At 42.4% G+C, this 19,600-nt stretch overlaps 1 protein-coding gene across 1 annotated transcript in view; it reads right to left on the bottom strand.

Moving 5' to 3' along the window:
* The window catches only part of Myo1b (myosin IB), a 164,962-nt gene that overhangs the window by 54,306 nt on the left and 91,056 nt on the right, over window positions 1-19,600 (bottom strand). Inside the window, exons 6-7 of the mRNA XM_032901091.1 lie at window positions 13,541-13,587; window positions 8,080-8,143 (exon numbers count right to left, since the gene is read on the bottom strand). Of these exons, the coding sequence (XP_032756982.1) occupies window positions 8,080-8,143; window positions 13,541-13,587 (111 nt within the window). The remainder of the gene's footprint in view (window positions 1-8,079; window positions 8,144-13,540; window positions 13,588-19,600) is intronic.

The raw sequence follows: 19,600 nt of genomic DNA, 5'->3' as shown, positions 1-19,600 counted from the left end.
GAGATGTTTGCCCCCAAATAATTTACTAATGCTTGAAACATTCCCTATTGGTGCTTTGTGCTAAATGGGCATGTACCAATACAAGGAAACAGCATGAAGCCACGGCAGATAATTACTAAAAGTACAGGCTATACACTCAGTTCACTCTAGGGACTTCTCACCTGACCACATTAATTTACTTAAATGTGCCCTGAATGATGTGAAAATAGACCACTACTGGGTCTCTTCTGCCTGCGGAACTACTGTTGGTACTGGCTGGTCCTCTGATAGGGAGATTTAGAGAACTTATTACTAGATGCCAGACACTTAGTACAGCAGAGAATGCGAAAAATCTCCAGATGCCCCAGTGCAACTGCATCTTGAGATGTAAAGTTCGACATAAATTCACATTCTGCAGAGATGAACTTATTAGGTCAAACAAAGAAACAATGGGGACGAAGAAACCCCGGAAGCAGAATTTGTTCTTCTACCCAACAGGCCATCACCAGCTGACTACTGTCTGGCCTTCACTTCAGGGGCTTTCTAATTCCAAAAAATCACCAGCTGATACCCAAGATGTGCCTGCTCATGTCTTAGAAATAAAACATCCATGATTGTACATGCTGGAAGATGGAGGCTTTTAAAATAGACAAAGGAATCAAAATGAATGAAATAAAAAAGAATGAAAGGGTTGGGAAGGAGAAGAAGAAAATCTCATTACCCTGGGGCATAACAAGAGGATTAGACTGCCTGGAAAAACTGTCTTCTTTCACACATGATCTCTCTCCTAGGAAAAGAAGCCTCATACTGAATGGAAAAGCAGAAGCTGCAGGCACTGTCCCCAGCAGCCTAGTCCTCCTCACTGAACTGTGCGCTGCCCTTCCCTTCCAGTCACTATCCATTTGGACAGGAGGAGAATGTGACGACCAGGATGGACCTGCTGTCCATCCAAACCAGCAGGTGCTTAGATGTTAAGAAGAAATTAGATCTCATCAATGTGTGCTACTACTGTTAGGTCAATACAGAGAAAGCATCAAAAGAGGAATCCAGAATAAGGAAGTGGTCAGATACTTGGTGCAGGCCTGTGGAAATATCACCTTCATCTCAGTTTTACCAGCGAGGACAGAAAATGCTGCAAGTCCATGACTCAGAATGCTGAGTGTCCCAGAGACCCCACACCTCCCCACTGGTGATTCAAGATGAACACTGGGAAAAAACACCTAGTTTTATCTAATGCACGTAGGCCCTGTCATTAAAGCAAGACGAGCTCAAACTACGTGTGCAAACTATCATTATTATTCAATTTTAACCATTTTTATCCTGTCTAAAATAATTGCCTACCTCTTCTCCAGCTAACCAAAACCAGGAATTGCTGAGTGGAACTCAACATTTCCACTGGAAAGTCCAAAATATAAACATCCTTTAGGGACACAGACTTTAAATCATTACAATTCTTTTACAAACATGAAGACTGGAAATTGGGTCTCCAGGCCTCACATAAAAGCCAGATAGGCTTTTATAGTCTACCATAGACTGCTTGTAGCAATATCTAAGAAGGCAGAAGTCCCAGGCCAAGGTGAGTAGCGAAACTAGCCATGCTCATGAACTCAGAGTTTGACTGAAAGGCTCTGTCTCAATGAACAAGGTGAAAAAACAATTGAGGATGATCACACACACACACACACACACACACACACACACACACACACACCAGCCTACACACATGTATCCGCCATACATACACATAGGGGAAAATGATCAAAATGTGAATGAAGCCCAGCCTAATTTTACAAACAAAATAATATGCCAGCCTAATTTTTTAATGATTTGCAGTCCTACAGAAGGCATAGTAAAAGCAGATGCTATTTACACGTAGGTAACTATTCACCAGCTACCGTGAACTTGATGATTGATTGATCTACAAGGTTCTCCAAATCCATCTCACACATATGGTGTCAAGAAACAAATTAGATCAGTTTCCTTGAGAATGTATTGGACCGGGCAGTTTCATTCCTAATCAGTGATTTACCACCAATAAGATCAAAAGTAGTAAGTATATAAAAGAACAAAGCTATGTGCCTTTCGCAATATAAAAAAGAGTGCAACCATGTTGCATATACTGCAATGGTAAGAATGCACCACAGAGAGGTTAAACAATAGGCCACAAGGAGACGACACACAAAAGCAGCAAACAACTGTACCATAAATTCACAAGAAATGCAAGAAGAGACCAAAAGCACGCTGCCACTTCTACCTCCTGTGAGGGCCCAGTTCATTCCTCTGCCTCCCTGTGCCTTGGGGGGCTGTTCCCCGGGGAAACCTCCCAGCCTCACCTAATCCTTCCTCACTCCTCCCTGACCCAGGAGGAGGAGCAACTGACTGCACTGCTGGGAATGAGGTTTTCTCCAGATCACATTCATGATGGCTTTGCTCTTCAGTCCAGTGAGACAGATGGGGCAATGGCCACAGGGAGAAGCCAAAGACACTTAGGGCTATTAATGGCTTCCTGACTTCTACCTGCCAGAGGGCTACGAGCACACTTGTGTGTTAGTGTGGAAGCATATAAAATAGGAAAAAAAGAAAGGAGATGCAGCTTACTGGTACAGTACATCAGAATGAGGTCCTAAATTCAATCCCCAGGATTACTAAAAAGATCAAACACACACACACACACACACACACACACACACACACACACACACACACATATATATAAATTATTACATTATTTCACTAGGTTCCTGACACCCAAACGGGATGAGGGCAGCCAGTCTTCACCTTAGTTTACTCATTATTAGATGGTTCATTTGAAAATAGAAACTATTTTCAGAGCAAATTCCTCTCTGTGCTAGTCTTTGAGTAGATAAAAACCCCTGAGATTTCTACCACATTTTCCCACAGTCTAATTGCTTCCAAGCAATTTAAAAGGGTGCCTGGGAGCATTAAAAGAAAGGGGGGGGGGAGCAGGAAGAGGAAAAGGAGGAAGAAGAGGAAAAGGAGGAGGATGAGCAAGGGGGGGAGGAGAAAGGGGAGGGGGAGGAGGAGAAAGAGAAGGAGAGGGAGGAAGAAGAGGATAAGAGGGAGGAAGAGAAGGAAGAGGAGGAGGGAAAAAGAGGAAGAGGAGGAGGGGGAGAAAGAAGAGGAGGAGGGAGAGAAGAGGAGGAGGGAGAGGAAGAGAAAGAAGAGGAGGAGAAAGAGGAGGAGCAGAAGGAGGAAGGGAGGAAGAGGATCTACCACCTGGCTTCTCAAAGAAGCTGGTTCATCACAGTAGGGTTCAAAAGCCTTAAATACAAGCACCTGACCAGTGTGTGACTAACAAGCCTTCACCAACTAGGAACAATGCCGCTCCAGGTGGTGGGCCATCTACATCTGCCTCCATGTTTGTTTTATCTTCTTTACTAAAGAAAACATGTCACCTTCCATTTTAAGTACACCTCCTTCCTCACAGCACTGCCCTCGGGGATCGCAACTTTCAAGCACGTTCCAGACTACAATTTTATTGCATATCTCTTTTAGGAAGAAGGAGCAGAGCGGTTAGCCTCTGTTTTCCACTTCAAAGGTCTACAAGTGTCTAGAGGGTTCCTGCACCTCTCCTAGGGTGATCCTTTTAGCCAGTAACAATTTGTGCTTTTACTAGTGGTTCCCAGGAAAGGAAGCCACCTTCTGCAAAACAGCAAAGTCTGTCCTCTTTTCCTGGCTGCAAGAAGTTACTTGTCATGGTCTGGAAGTAGCACCAGGGTAATCACCCATTGCTTTACACGCACCGAAGCCAGCCCAGCAGCCCAGCAGCCCAGCAGCCCAGCAGCCCAGCAGCCCAGCAGCCCAGCAGCCCCTGTGACCACCATGACTCAGCCCTGTCTATATGGGGTGAAACTTCCTGTCCTCTCTAAAGCAAAGGATACTCTTTTTTTTTTTTTTTTTTTTTTTTCTGGGCTGGGGATCGAACCCAGGGCCTTGTGCTTGTTAGGCAAGCGCTCTACCACTGAGCTAAATCCCCAACCCCTAAGGATACTCTTAAACACCAGGGTGTTCCCACTTCTCCATTTTCTTGTGGGAACAAATAGTAACCAATACCATATGAAATTCACTCACACAAACATATTCATCTTAATGAAAAAAGAAGTGTTTAGTATTTATTCTCCATGGATACTGTAAGAAATCTTCTGATTCTTATGTCAAGCAGACATCTCTGTTTAAAACTTGGAACTTAAATTCAAATCCAAAATTATTTTCTCATCCTTATAATGAAGTAACCTCTCATTATCTTCACAGACTCCTGAAGAACAGCATTGACTAGATCATTCCAGAATGTTCATCTGCAGTTTCTGTGATGAAAGGAGGAACATAATGCTACCACCAATGTAATAACTAGGGTTAATAATATAATAACTAGGGTTAATGTGCCTTGTATAAAGAAAGCACTAAAGATTTATGGATAGCTTACCAAATTAAAATTAATTGTTTCTAAAAATGGTGGTCTTAGACTCAAGTCACCCCCCTCCCCTTTCCTAGACAGCTCTCAGCTGCCATACACTGCAGGAAGTTGACACCTTGGTGGCCTGGTAGGGGTCACAAACATTTGCTTCTGGTTACAGGATGTGCACGCTGCATGAGTTCTTTTCTCCCATATTTGGCATATGAAATCTAAATTGCAGTATCCTACCCAATTTTGTTTCCTATTCGAACTTTCCCTTCAAGGCGTTTCCCTCACAATGATACATTCTCACAAACATATGCAATCAAAGCGAGTGACACACAAAAGTACAGAGTTAGGCAAACCAAAACGAAAAGTTAAATCATGTCAGACCTGCAAGAGGCCAGGTGGAAACTCACCTAATTCGCCCCCATTATTTCAAAGATGAGAGCCTTGTCTGTGAATTGTGGTGAAATTTTTGGTTTAAACTAGGGGGCTGGGAGATACCAGATCAGCTGATAAAGTGCCTGCCACACAGGCATGACAACACGAGTTCAGATCCCTAGGACTCAGGTAAAGACCCAGGCTCTAGGATGTGCACCTACAATACCCTGGGGAGGCAGAGATAAAAGAACTTTGGCACGTGCTAGCCTGTGGTCAAGCCAGATCTATGAGCTCCAGGTTCAAGAAGATTTCATCTCAAAAAATAAGCTGGAGAGTGAAGAAAGATACTGACCTCTGACCTCCAAACACTCAAACTGACATTGACCTCTGACCTCCATACACTCATACTGGCATTGACCTCTGACTTTCATATACTCACGAGCAGCCATAAGTATATACATGTGTTCTCATTCTTGACCTCTCCTTCCTTCCCCTAACACTCCACAAATTTGGCTACATAGTATGTTCAAATTACTTAAAACACCAATTTCTGCCCAGCTCTCTGGGGCTGATCAGGAAGAGCTCAGGAACAACTTGGGGTTCCAGGGGTTGGGACTAACCATCTCTTTCACCAGATCATGGCTCATTTCCCCCATTTTATATCTCAGATTCTGCAGCATATTTCACTTGAAAACGGAATGCTGGTAACGGAGAGATGGCTCAGTGGTTAAGAGGGTTTGCTGCTCTCTGGAGGATCCAAGGTAGTTTCCCAGAACCCACATTAGTCAGCTCACGACAACCTGAACCTCTAAGGGATTCAACACCTTCTCCTGGCATCTGCACTCACACGTACAGACACAGACATCCACATCTACACAACTGAAATTTTTTCAAATCTTTTAAAAAAACCAAAAGGAATATCACTGCTATAACAAGCTGCTGAAGGTCTTCCGAACACTTAGGGCAACTCTGTCATTTCCTTATCTAGTCTGCATGTGTATTTATTTTCATTCTAACAATTCCTGTACCACTCTGGGGTGAGCCTGGAGGTTTAATCCTAAAAACAACCAGAATGCTCAAGAGGAAAGCAAGATAATGGCTGAGGGCGCATAAACGACTGTGTTATAATTAATTTCTAAACAGATGACATTTAAAATTTAAAAGAAAAAATCAAAGGAGAAGCATCAGAGTGGTTGGTGTTGTGGCCCCCTGGCTCCAAGGTAAGGAAGGCACACAAGAACCAGTCAAGAGGCGGCTAACTCCTGACAGTCTACAAACCCTGGGAGCTACTAAGCAGCCATTACCTAGTCCTGCTGATTTCCTTACTTCAGCCACCCTCAGAAGGAGATAATGATTCGACGTTTTACTAACAGCTATACTACATTTTTATGATCTAGATATGGTGGAAGAGAGGTGACACTTCTCAAAATAACATCTGAGGTAAAGGTCTGCTCCCTCACTGTATCAGGTAAAGGCTCCTTTAAAAAGCTACTAATTTACCTGGGTGGTGATGGCACACCTTTAATTCTAGCATTTGGGAAGCAGAAGCAGATGGATCTCTGAGAGTCGGAGGCCAATCTGGTCTACTGAATGAGTTCCAGGACAGCTAGGGCTACACAGAGAAACCTCGTCCCAAACAAACAAACAAACAAACAAACAGGGCAGCAGCAGCAGCAGCAGCACCACCACCACCACCACCACAACAAGTCAATTATATTTTAGGGCTAAGGTAAAGCCCAGCACAGTTGCCCGGTGTGTGTGAGGCCCTAGGTTCAATCTTAGCACCACAAAATTAACTAATAAGTTCCTTAGATTTTATTTTTAATCACAGAATACATTTTGTTATGGAAAACCACTCTTGAAGAACCTTTTTTTCACATTAGATTGGCTTAAAGACCTGTGAGATCTAAACATAACAAATACTTTAGTACATTTCTAAACAATTTCCCAAAGGTAATAGTAAATTCATTTTTAACAACAACTTAGCCAGCCATGGTGATAAATGGGTTTTGAGGCCTGTTTGGGTGAGACAGTTAAGATTTTTCTCTCAACAGACGGGGGAGAGAAATGGGTGAGAGAGGGAATGGGAAGGGGAATGGGCGAGTGGGTTCAGGATGGAGGTGTACGGAGAGACAGGAGAGAGGGCCAGAGGACCAGGAGAATGGAGGAAGACTGGCAGCTAGGGCGGAGGGAGGGCATCTCTAAGACATGCCAGAGACCAGGGGTGGGGGAGGCTCCCAGGATTCAATGGGAGTGACTTTAGCTGAGACGCCAAGCAGTGGGCATATGGAGTCTGAAGTGGCCACTTCCTATATGCAGGCAGGACCTCCAGTGGACGACAGATAAAGACACCAACCCACCCACAAAACTTTCCAATCCCAAATCTGTCCTGTCGAGAAGTGCAGGGACAAAGATGGAGCAGAGACTGAGGGAACAGCCAACCAATACTGACCCAACTTTATACCCATGCACCGATCCCTGACACTGTTAACGATAGATACTCTCTTATGCTTGCAGACAGGAGCCTAGAATAACTGCCCTCTGAGAGGCTCCACTCGAACTGATGCAGAGGGCCAGACTGAACAAAGCTCACAGAGTCTTATGGAAGAGTTGAGGGAAGGATTGAGGGACTCCGAGGGGATAGGAACTCCATAGAAAGACCAACAGTATCAACTGACCTGGATTGTTAGGGTCTCTCAAAGACTGAACCACCAACCAAAGAGCATACGCAGGCTGGACCTGCCCCCTCTCCCATTGCCACACATATGTAGCAGATGTGCACCTCAGTTTTCAGGCAGGTCCCCCAACAACTGGAGCGGGTGCTGTACCTTAATCTACTGCCTGCCTGTGAATGCTGTTCCCCTAACTGGACTGCCTTGTCTGGCCTCAGTGGGAGAAGATGCACCTAACCTGCAGAGAACTGATGTATCAGGGTTGGGGGGATACCCAGGGAGAGCCTCTACACTCTCACATAAGGATAGGGAGAATGGGGGTACGGACTGAGTAAAGAGGGGGCTACAATCAGAATGTAAAATGAATAAAAATATTAACAGAAAAGGGAAAGTAATTTCTTTCTCAAAAACCAAAACAAACTATATGCATGTATGCATATATGTGCATACACGTACATATCTTACATAATTCATAAAGCAATCTGGAATGCGATGGCTAAAATTTTTTTTAGAAAAGTAAACCGGCTTCTTCTCGTCTTCAGGACACAGTGTTTAAATTTTCCACTATTTTAGAACGCCTGTTTTATTATTCTCTACTGGCTTATAAAGAGTCAAGTAAAAAATACTTACAGTTACTTATCACTCCTCCCAGCGGATCGCCTTTAAAGTCAAATTCAATATCCATGTACTTGCCCTGTCAAAGAAAGACTCCGTAAGTTCATCTCAAACCCCCCGGTGCACTTTTGAAAAACAGCATGCTGACTCACTTTTAGTCCTTCGTCTCGATGTAACTAAGAAAGGTACTTCAGACTCGAAGCCACGTGCCTCCGAGAATAATTCACACTGAATACCTGAGACCTACAGCCCATCGAGCTTCGGCTGATTTCAAAACAATTGTGGCCAACACACATGCACACTGACAGGCACTCATACAAGGAGCGGGGTGGCTCCTTTCCATCACGTGATTATTTTTTTCCCACTTCAGACCTTTCTCAAATCAAGACTGAAAACAAGTCTTGGCAGTGAAACTGATTGGAAAGGTAAGTTATTTCATTTCCTAGGCAAATGTGTTTTCAGCCACACAAACTCAGGCAGTAAGAGAACCACGACACTCCATATTCCCATCTATCCTAACCAACACACAATGATGTGCTGTCACAGGCTCAGGATCAAAGACTACTGATTCCTTTTGGTAGCCTTTGACCTACACTGTACAGCAATGTAGAGCCCAGGTTCACATCGCACTGTATGGACAGTATCTTAAGATGGCTGGAGTATAACATTGTGAAGTTTAAGGTCAGTCTCCAAGGCACCTCTGAAGAGTAGCACGAACATCAGAGTAACCATGACAGCTGCTCTGTGTTTGAAAATGAGTATGCTTACTTAACTAGTAAAAGTGTTTTTTTGTTTTGTTTCATGTCCTACCTTAATCATAGTCAAATAGACACTTTGTATATAATTTTCCCTAAGAGTTACATTACTTCTCAAATGTGATAGGAAGGGTGAAAAATATGACCACGTGGTACTTAGTCAACAATGCAATTTGTGACTTTTTATTAGCTTACAGATGCTCCCTCACTGTCTTCCACTGTCATCAATCCTTTTCAAATCTTCACGTGCATTAGGCAGATGTCTCCAAATCATTTCTTCTAGGTTGAAAACGGCAGAGGGGAAAAAAAGAAAAGAAAACAGACACCATCTCTGCTGGGAAGGAGCTGGCATCCTGGTAAACAGGACATCGTGGTAGAGAGACAAGCTTGCCAGAGTTCATGGATACACATGGTTATACAAGGTGGGAAGACAAGGGAGGAGGAAGTGAGTTCGCAGTTAATGCAAAGTGTCTGAAGTTAGGTGGACAGGAGTTAGGGAACAGAAGGAGCAGGCACAAAGACCAGCCCCTGTTAGGACAGTGAGGAAGGGTTTCAGCCTGGAGAACAAACTCAGAGCACTGTGACCTTCTGACATTCTCCTGATTTGAGCCATTGTGCCTGAAGTTTCCTAAACAAGGAGGCATGATCAGATTTGCCACTTGACAAGATCACCTGATTAGTGTGCATTGGACTAGAAAGGAGCAGGACCAGATGCAATGGTGTCAAGGGACCAGGGTATCAGGTGGCCGCACTGATTAGGGGAGAAATGTTGACAGCTTCCAGTAGGAGCAGCAAAAGAGGAACACAGATGGAGAGCTAACCAGAGTCCCAGGGACGGGCTGTGGCTTGACAGAGAGGCCCTCCAGAATAGCTGGGACACAGGCAACACAGGGGCAAAGGAGCGAGAGATGAGGAAAGTAAATTCTACAAGAGGTGGGCTAGGGATTGACCCCCAAGAAGGAGCTAACGTCCACAGAAGTCCCTGGGCACAGGAGGCTAAGGAATCCAGAGAGCGGGTGGAGGGGTTTAGTGAGATCAGAGTTGGAAATCTTCCAAGTTGTGAATGTGAACTGTTCCCCATGGCTTGACGTTTGAACATTAGGTCCCAGATAGTGGCGCTCTTTGGGAAGGTTGTGGAACCTTTTGGACACGGGGAACAAATAAAGACAGATGGCATAGTGTCAGGGATCATCATGGGTGCTTCTCCTTAAACCATAAGCCAAAATAAATCCTTCCTAAGTTGGCTTTGTAAGGTATTTGGATGCCACGAGAAAAACAAAAACAAAACCAAAAACCTCACTGCGGGTGTATGTAGGGACACACACGCAGACGAGGCACTAGCTCTAGGATTAATTCAGATCGAGAGCCTGATGACTTCCCTGAAGAAGCTACCAGACAGTAAACGGTAAGAGTAGAAACACGACAGAGAGGAGAACAGGAAGACAACCACCAGGGAACTGCTGGACAGCTGTGAGAATTTCCTCAAAGAAGGAATAGCCCTAAGGCAGCCACGCCCTCATAGCTCATCTAAAGCTGGGTCCTGGCGATGTCACTAGTCTACTAGGAAATGACTTGTAGCTTTCTGTAACTTAAAAACAATGTGTAAGGACTCTAAACTTGACTCTTAGCACACTCCAGTTGGAATCTTAGTCCATGGTCTTAAAACTCCTTCCACACACTCTTAGGTCCAGAAACAAACTATGGTAAATTTAGGCCCCGGCTTCCTCATGGTTCCCAGCCAATCTTTCCTGTTCTCCGGAGGATTTTCGAGTCCCTTTAACACTGTCTTCTACCCTAGCATCTTTCTGAAAAACTTACAAGTGTATGCACTGGGTCATCACTATTTTTAGGTATGCCCAACTTCTCTAATCGGTCTACATAAGCTTCTTAAAGAGAAGCATTCACTGGTTGAGTGTTTTCTGAGTGTCTATGGCGGTATCATGCACTCTTCTAACTATAAGAGTCTAAAAGGTGCACAAGGAAGTCAGAGTACCTGTTCCCGTGGTGCCTCTAAGATTCTCAAGTCAATGAAGACAAAATGAGGTAATCTGATACAGCAATGCTAAAGAGTAATAAATACCTTAGGCAAATAAAATCAAGATGAAGTCAGAGTATATGAAAGGTTTTGCCAAGGTATCATTTGAAGGGAGACACAAATAATTCAACATACCACCCAGCATGTGCAGGTCTATAGTGGACTCCACATACAGAAGAAGACGGCTGCAAAGGCTTGGGGTTGAAAAGCACTTGGGATGCCAGAGGGCCACAAAGGTGTGTGAAGCTGAGGCAGACTGAGGGGGACTTAGAAGCAGAGGCAGTGTTTCAGCCAGACAAGCCCTGGACGCTGCCGAAAGAGCTCGCACTGTAAAAGCAAAGGGGCACCACAGAGGCTTGCTGGAACCTGTCTGCAAAGATCACTCCAGCTACCAGAAAGAAAGGCCATGGGCTATACAGGAGGTGTAAGGAAACCCATACTTATAGTAAAACACAGAAGCGAATCCATACATTTTATTTATTTTTTCCTGGTTCTTCCAGACAGGGTTTCTCTGTAGCTTTGGCTGTCCTGGAACTCACTACGCAGACCAGGCTGGCCTCAAACTCAGAGATCCACCTGCCTCTGTCTCCCAACTGCTGGGATTAAAAGTGTGCACCTCTACTAAAGTTCTTATTGAACAGTAGGTAGCACATGCCTTTATGACTACTACTCGAGAGGCACGGGTAGGAGTATCTCTGTGAGTTGAGACAGAGTTCCAGAGCAGCCAGGGCTACACAGGGAAACCCTGTCTCAAAATACACAAATCTTAACGACTGAGAGGTTGGACAAAACCACTTTTTAACAGTGCAAGTACTATCCTCTTCCCGTCAGTGCTTATCTGGCTTACAGTCTGCACGCAGTAGACGTTTCCCGTACTGCTTACGCTATGACGCTAATAAAGCCCTAAAACACTGAGTCTCTTTCTTAAAAGAAAAAAAAAAGTTACAGAAGTCAAACTAAATATACTGGGGCATATGGGAGATACTGAGGTATGTCTCTGAATGCACTGGTTACAAGTGTCAGTATGACCAATGTGTCTTAACTACAGAAGAACAGGCTCTGTCAGATTTCTTAGTAAAGTGATCAACAAATCCATTCTAGGTTAACCAACTGGAACGTAGTCAAGGGTACTGTCCAATACCAATACAATAGCACAGTCACACACAAAATAGCATGGAGCCCAGTTATAAAATTATAACACGCATTTGGGTGTGTTATTAATCAAGTCATAGACCACAAAGCAGAGAAATTACTAGAAGCCAGGCATGAAATGATTTAGCCTCTAATCAAGTGTTAATCTCAAATCCTAATACTCATGTTATAAGAGGATTTCTCTAAAGCTATTTAATAAGATAAATCACCTACCAAGCCATTCACTAAATCTTAAATTGCACTATAATGACCTTTTTAGTAATATAGTTTTCTGCCTTTGTACCGCCATGGTCACGTATATTTGTAAATATCTTTAAATTAAATTTTTATCACATAAAGAAGCCCGATCAATGGAATTACTTCACTTCAAATTCTATTTATGTAACAAGATTATCCATGTTACCAAACAAGAAAACGCCCAGATCAAACTGGCTGTAAGAGCTTTACGGGCTGATCCGATGGGAAAATTCACAGCCTTGGGTTTAAGAACTTATTTAGCTTTCTATTTTCTACGTTACACAAACTATCTCCACAGAGACCATTTCTTTCTTTAAGCTTTGGACAACCTGTGTAAGAAGGCCAAGAGGGGGCTGAGGTGGGGGCAGGGAGAATCTCTGGTAGGCAAGCATCAGAAATTACCAGTGTTATTAGTAATGGGTAAGAAGACTGTTCAAGTAAATGATCTTTTAATACAAAAATTTGGTTAAACCACAAAAGGAGAAAAAAATCTCAACGTCCCTTCATGGAGTCAGACCAAATTAAACAGCTGTATAGTCCCACCTACTCAGGATGCTGAGGCAATAGAGTTCAAGGCCTACCTGAGCTATAGTAAGTTCAAGGCCGGTCTGAGGGACTTAACAAAACCCTGTAACCTAAAGAAGCAGAGAGAAGAAAAAGTGGGGTACTACAAGGTATAACTTAGCAGGCACAAAGTCTCCAGAACTGCAAAAGGCAAAAACACGGGTAGTGTTTGTATCTTCGTGAAGACCAGGGGTCTGACGTGAGCTGGAGAGGATCAAGCTCGCCAGCATGCAGGCACATGCTGGACTGTAACAGGAGTGGAGGGCGAACAGCAGCCAGGGCCAGACTCAGTCACCACAAGACACTCACTAGTTTCGGTGTGCAGTACTCAGTTCCCCTAGACCCTTGCACTAAGTGATTTTTACTGCCAACAGGTTTTAAAATGCACCCCATCTTCTAAATACCAAACGCTAGATGAGTAGGAAATGATTATAAAGAGGTTTCTTTAAACTCCTGTAATTTTTTTGATTGAAGAATCATAATAAAAATACCTTGCCACTCCCCCCCCCCCAAAAAAAAAACTGAAAAGAAAAAAACCTCAGAAAACAGAACAACAACAACGATGACGACAAGAAACCCAAAGAACTCTTACAGAACCTACCGTGGTCTCGACTGGGGGTGGCTGCTGTCTGCCTTTGAAGATGTGTGTATTAAGAAATATTAAACATCTGCTTGTTTAAACACACATGGACTAAATATTAGTGTTAGCACTTACACTCATACAAATACTTACGAATCTGGATGAATTGTCATTCCTTACAGTCTTGGCATTTCCAAAAGCTAGTGAGAAAGAAACAGATGCATCATTAAAGCCGATAGAGAGAGAAAAATAAAAAGATTACTGAGCAGAAACATAAAGCAACTGTCGTCCTGGACAGGAATAACTCTGGCAAGCGCAGCTCGCAGCGATGCCATTTCTACGCACAATTCCCATGCAAATATAGCTTCCAGAAATTTTAATAAGTTTCTTAAACTTCCCTCCAGTGGTTAGAAATACACAGAAAAAAAGAGCAAGTGACAGTCTTGAATCTTGGCCTTGTTTCAAGTATTACTCTAAATTTAATCTTCCCCGGTTGACACAGTTTAACTCCTTCAGACGGGAATCTAGCGGGCAGCAGACAGGTGCCTTGATCTCTGCCAAAACTACCAGTAGAGTTATTTCAGAAATCATTTTCTATTATTATGGGTTTGATGCACGTGGGTGAGGAATATGGATTGCAGGAGGCATGTGAAACTAAAACTTCAATTTTGAAATAAGGCTATTTATGTAAATGTAATTATATAACTACAGTACAGTAAGAACTATACAGAGAGTCGGATAGAAGAGAGTGAAGACTCCCAGCTCAAAGGACCAGTAAATATCTTCAACAAAATCATAGAAGAAAACTTCCCTAACCTAAAAAAAGAGATACCCATAGGCATACAAGAAGCCTACAGAACTCCAAATAGATTGGACCAGAAAAGAAACACCTCCCGTCACATAATAGTCAAAACACCAAACGCACAAAATAAAGAAAGAATATTAAAAGCAGTAAGGGAAAAAGGTCAAGTAACATATAAAGGCAGACCTATCAGAATCACACCAGACTTCTCGCCAGAAACTATGAAGGCCAGAAGATCCTGGACTGATGTCATACAGACCCTAAGAGAACACAAATGCCAGCCCAGGCTACTGTATCCTGCAAAACTCTCAATTAACATAGATGGAGAAACCAAGATATTCCATGACAAAACCAAATTTACACAATATCTTTCTACAAATCCAGCACTACAAAGGATAATAAATGGTAAAGCCCAACATAAGGAGGCAAGCTATACCCAAGAAGAGGCAAGAAACTAATCGTCTTGGCAACAAAACAAAGAGAAGAAAAGCACACAAACACAACCTCACATCCAAATATGAATATAACAGGAAGCAATAATCACTATTCCTTAATATCTCTCAACATCAATGGCCTCAACTCCCAATAAAAAGACATAGATTAACAAACTGGATACATAACGAGGACCCTGCATTCTGCTGCCTACAGGAAACACACCTCAGAGACAAAGACAGACACTACCTCAGAGTGAAAGGCTGGGAAACAACTTTCAAGCAAATGGTCTGAAGAAGCAAGCTGGAGTAGCCATTCTAATATCAAATAAAATCAATTTCCAACTAAAAGTCATCAAAAAAGATAAGGAAGGACACTTTATATTCATCAAAGGAAAAATCCACCAAGATGAACTCTCAATCCTAAATATCTATGCCCCAAATACAAGGGCACCTACATAAATAAAAGAAACCTTACTAAAGCTCAAAACACACATTGCACCTCACACAATAATAGTAGGAGATTTCAACACCCCACTCTCATCAATGGACAGATCATGGAAACAGAAATTAAACAGAGACGTGACAGACTAAGAGAAGTCATGAGCCAAATGGACTTAACAGATATTTATAGAACGTTCTACCCTAAAGCAAAAGGATATACCTTCTTCTCAGCTCCTCATGGTACTTTCTCCAAAATTGACCATATAATTGGTCAAAAAACAGGCCTCAACAGATACAGAAAGATAGAAATAATCCCATGCGTGCTATCGGACCACCACGGCCTAAAGCTGGTCTTCAATAACAATAAGGGAAGAATGCCCACATATACGTGGAAACTGAACAATGCTCTACTCAATGATAACCTGGTCAAGGAAGAAATAAAAGAAAGAAATTAAAAACTTTTTAGAATTTAATGAAAATGAAGGTACAACATACCCAAACTTATGGGACACAATGAAAGCTGTGCTAAGAGGAAAACTCATAGCGCTGAGTGCCTGCAGAAAGAAACAGGAAAGAGCATATGTCAGCAGCTTGACAGCACACCTAAAAGCTCTAGAACAAAAAGAAGCAAATACACCCAGGAGGAGTAGAAGGCAGGAAATAATCAAACTCAGAGCTGAAATCAACCAAGTAGAAACAAAAAGGACCATAGAAAGAATCAACAGAACCAAAAGTTGGTTCTTTGAGAAAATCAACAAGATAGATAAACCCTAGCCAGACTAACGAGAGGACACAGAGAGTGTGTCCAAATTAACAAAAAAATCAGAAATGAAAAGGGAGACATAACTACAGATTCAGAGGAAATTCAAAAAATCATCAGATCTTACTATAAAGCCTATATTCAACAAAACTTGAAAATCTACAGGAAATGGACAATTTCCTAGACAGATACCAGGTACCAAGTTAAATCAGGAACAGATAAACCAGTTAAACAACCCCATAACTCCTAAGGAAATAGAAGCAGTCATTAAAGGTCTCCCAACCAAAAAGAGCCCAGGTCCAGACGGGTTTAGTGCAGAATTCTATCAGACCTTCATAGAAGACCTCATACCAATATTATCCAAACTATTCCACAAAATTGAAACAGATGGAGCACTACCAATTCCTTCTATGAAGCCACAATTACTCTTATACCTAAACCACACAAAGACCCAACAAAGAAAGAGAACTTCAGACCAATTTCCCTTATGAACATCGACGCAAAAATACTCAACAAAATTCTGGCAAACCGAATCCAAGAGCACATCAAAACAATCATCCACCATGATCAAGTAGGCTTCATCCCAGGCATGCAGGGATGGTTTAATATATGGAAAACCATCAACGTGATCCATTATATAAACAAACTGAAAGAACAAAACCACATGATCATTTCATTAGATGCTGAGAAAGCATTTGACAAAATTCAACACCCCTTCATGATAAAAGTCCTGGAAAGAATAGGAATACAAGGCCCATACCTAAACATAGTAAAAGCCATATACAGCAAACCAGTTGCTAACATTAAACTAAATGGAGAGAAACTTGAAGCAATCCCACTAAAATCAGGGACTAGACAAGGCTGCCCACTCTCTCCCTACTTATTCAATATAGTTCTTGAAGTTCTAGCCAGAGCAATCAGACAACAAAAAAGGAGATCAAGGGATACAGATCGAAAAAAGAAGAAGTCAAAATATCACTATTTGCAGATGATATGATAGTATATTTAAGTGATGCCAAAAGTTCCACCAGAGAACTACTAAAGCTGATAAACAACTTCAGCAAAGTGGCTGGGTATAAAATTAACTCAAATAAATCAGTAGCCTTCCTCTACACAAAAGAGAAACAAGCCGAGAAAGAAATTAGGGAAACGACACCCTTCATAATAGACCCAAATAATATAAAATACCTCGGTGTGACTTTAACCAAGCAAGTAAAAGATCTGTACAATAAGAACTTCAAGACACTGAAGAAAGAAATTGAAGAAGACCTCAGAAGATGGAAAGATCTCCCATGCTCATGGATTGGCAGGATTAATATAGTAAAACGGCCATTTTACCAAAAAGCGATCTACAGATTCAATGCAATCCCCATCAAAATACCAATCCAATTCTTCAAAGAGTTAGACAGAACAATTTGCAAATTCATCTGGAATAACAAAAAAACCCAGGATAGCTAAAACTATCCTCAACAATAAAAAAAAAGGACTTCAGGGGAATCACTATCCCTGAACTCAAGCAGTATTATTAGAGCAATAGTGATAAAAACTGCATGGTATTGGTACAGAGACAGACAGATAGACCAATGGAACAGAATTGAAGACCCAGAAATGAATCCACACACCTATGGTCACTTGATTTTTTTGACAAAGGAGCCAAATCCATCCAATGGAAAAAAATAGCATTTTCAGCAAATGGTGCTGGTTCAACTGGAGGTCAACATGTAGAAGAATGCAGATCGATCCATGCTTATCACCCTGTACAAAGCTTAAGTCCAAGTGGATCAAGGACCTCCACATCAAACCAGACACACTCAAACTAATAGAAGAAAAACTAGGGAAGCATCTGGAACACATGGGCACTGGAAAAAATTTCCTGAACAAAACACCAATGGCTTATGCTCTAAGATCAAGAATCGACAAATGGGATCTCATAAAACTGCAAAGCTTCTGTAAGGCAAAGGACACTGTGGTTAGGACAAAACGGCAACCAACAGATTGGGAAAAGATCTTTACCAATCCTACAACAGATAGAGGCCTTATATCCAAAATATAAAAGAACTCAAAAAGTTAGACCGGAGGGAGACAAATAACCCTATTAAAAAAAAATGGGGTTCAGAGCTAAACAAAGAATTCAGAGGTGAGGAATGCCGAATAGATGAGAAACACCTAAAGAAATGTTCAACATCTTTAGTCATAAACAAATCAAACAAGTCAAATCAAAACACACCTGAGATTTCACCTCACACCAGTGAGAATGGCTAAGAACAAAAACTCAGGTGACAGCAAATGCTGGCGAGGATGTGGAGAAAGAGGAACACTCCTCCATTGTTGGTGGGATTGCAGACTGGTACAACCATTCTGGAAATCAGTCTGGAGGTTCCTCAGAAAATTGGACATTAAACTGCCTGAGGATCCAGCTATCCCTCTCTTGGGCATATACCCAAAAGATGCCCCAACATATAAAAAAGACACGTGCTCCACTATGTTCATCGCAGCCTTATTTATAATAGCCAGAAGCTGGAAAGAACCCAGATGCCCTTCAACAGAGGAATGGATACAGAAAATGTGGTATATCTACACAATGGAATATTACTCAGCTATCAAAAACGAGTTTATGAAATTTGTAGGCAAATGGTTGGAACTGGAAAATATCATCCTGAGTGAGCTAACCCAATCACAGAAAGACATACATGGTATGCACTCATTGATAAGTGGCTATTAGCCCAAATGCCTGAATTATCCTAGATGCCTAGAACAAATGAAACTCAAGACGGATGATCAAAATGTGAATGCTTCACTCCTTCTTTAAAAGGGGAACAAGAATACCCTTGGCAGGGAAGAGAGAGGCAAAGATTAAAACAGAGACTGAAGGAACATCCATTCAGAGCCTGCCCCACATGTGGCCCATATATATACAGCCACCTAATTAGACAAGATGGATGAAGCAAAGAAGTGCAGAAGTGTAGATCGCTCCTGAGAGACACAGCCAGAATACAGCAAATACAGAGGCGAATGTCAGCAGCAAACCTCTGAACTGAGAATAGGACCCCCGTTGAAGGAATCAGAGAAAGAACTGGAAGAGCTTGAAGGGGCTCGAGACCCTATATGTACAACAATGCCAAGCGACCAGAGCTTCCAGGGACTAAGCCACTACCTAAAGACTATACATGGACTGACCCTGGACTCTGACCTCATAGGTAGCAATGAATATCCTAGTAAGAGCACCAGTGGAAGGGGAAGCCCTGGGTCCTGCTAATACTGAACCCCCAGTGAACTAGACTGTCAGGGGGAGGGCGGCAATGGGGGGAGGGTGGGGAGTGGAACACCCATAAGGAAGGGGAGGGGGGAGGGGGATGTTTGCCCGGAAACCGGGAAAGGGAATAACACTCGAAATGTATATAAGAAATATTCAAGTTAATAAAAAATAAAATAAAATAAAATAAAATAAAATAAGATGAAAACGACGCATGTTTTGGTAGCTTAGGCCCAAGAGGCAGACCTATAGAACATAAAGGGAACTTAAGTGACCCAAAATGTAAAGCCCAAGTTTGTTTTGATCTTAGTTGCTTCAAGAAGAGCAATCTGCCCTGGGACTCCTTTTGAAATCAGGGCCTGTGAGAATTCCAGGGGGTTCTGCCCTGGGCACAGAATGGTCGGTCCTGTTTAACACGGGTGACAGCATAGTTGTGAGGCAAACGAACGGTTTCACCAAGCCTGTGCACACTCACTCACAAGCCAACCTAGAGTGATGGAAACAGAGTGGTGTGGATGCAAGC

This window comes from Rattus rattus, chromosome 4 (assembly GCF_011064425.1).
Source record: "Rattus rattus isolate New Zealand chromosome 4, Rrattus_CSIRO_v1, whole genome shotgun sequence".
In the NCBI taxonomy this organism is placed as follows: domain Eukaryota; kingdom Metazoa; phylum Chordata; class Mammalia; order Rodentia; family Muridae; genus Rattus; species Rattus rattus.
This window is presented reverse-complemented; position numbering and strand designations above follow the sequence as displayed.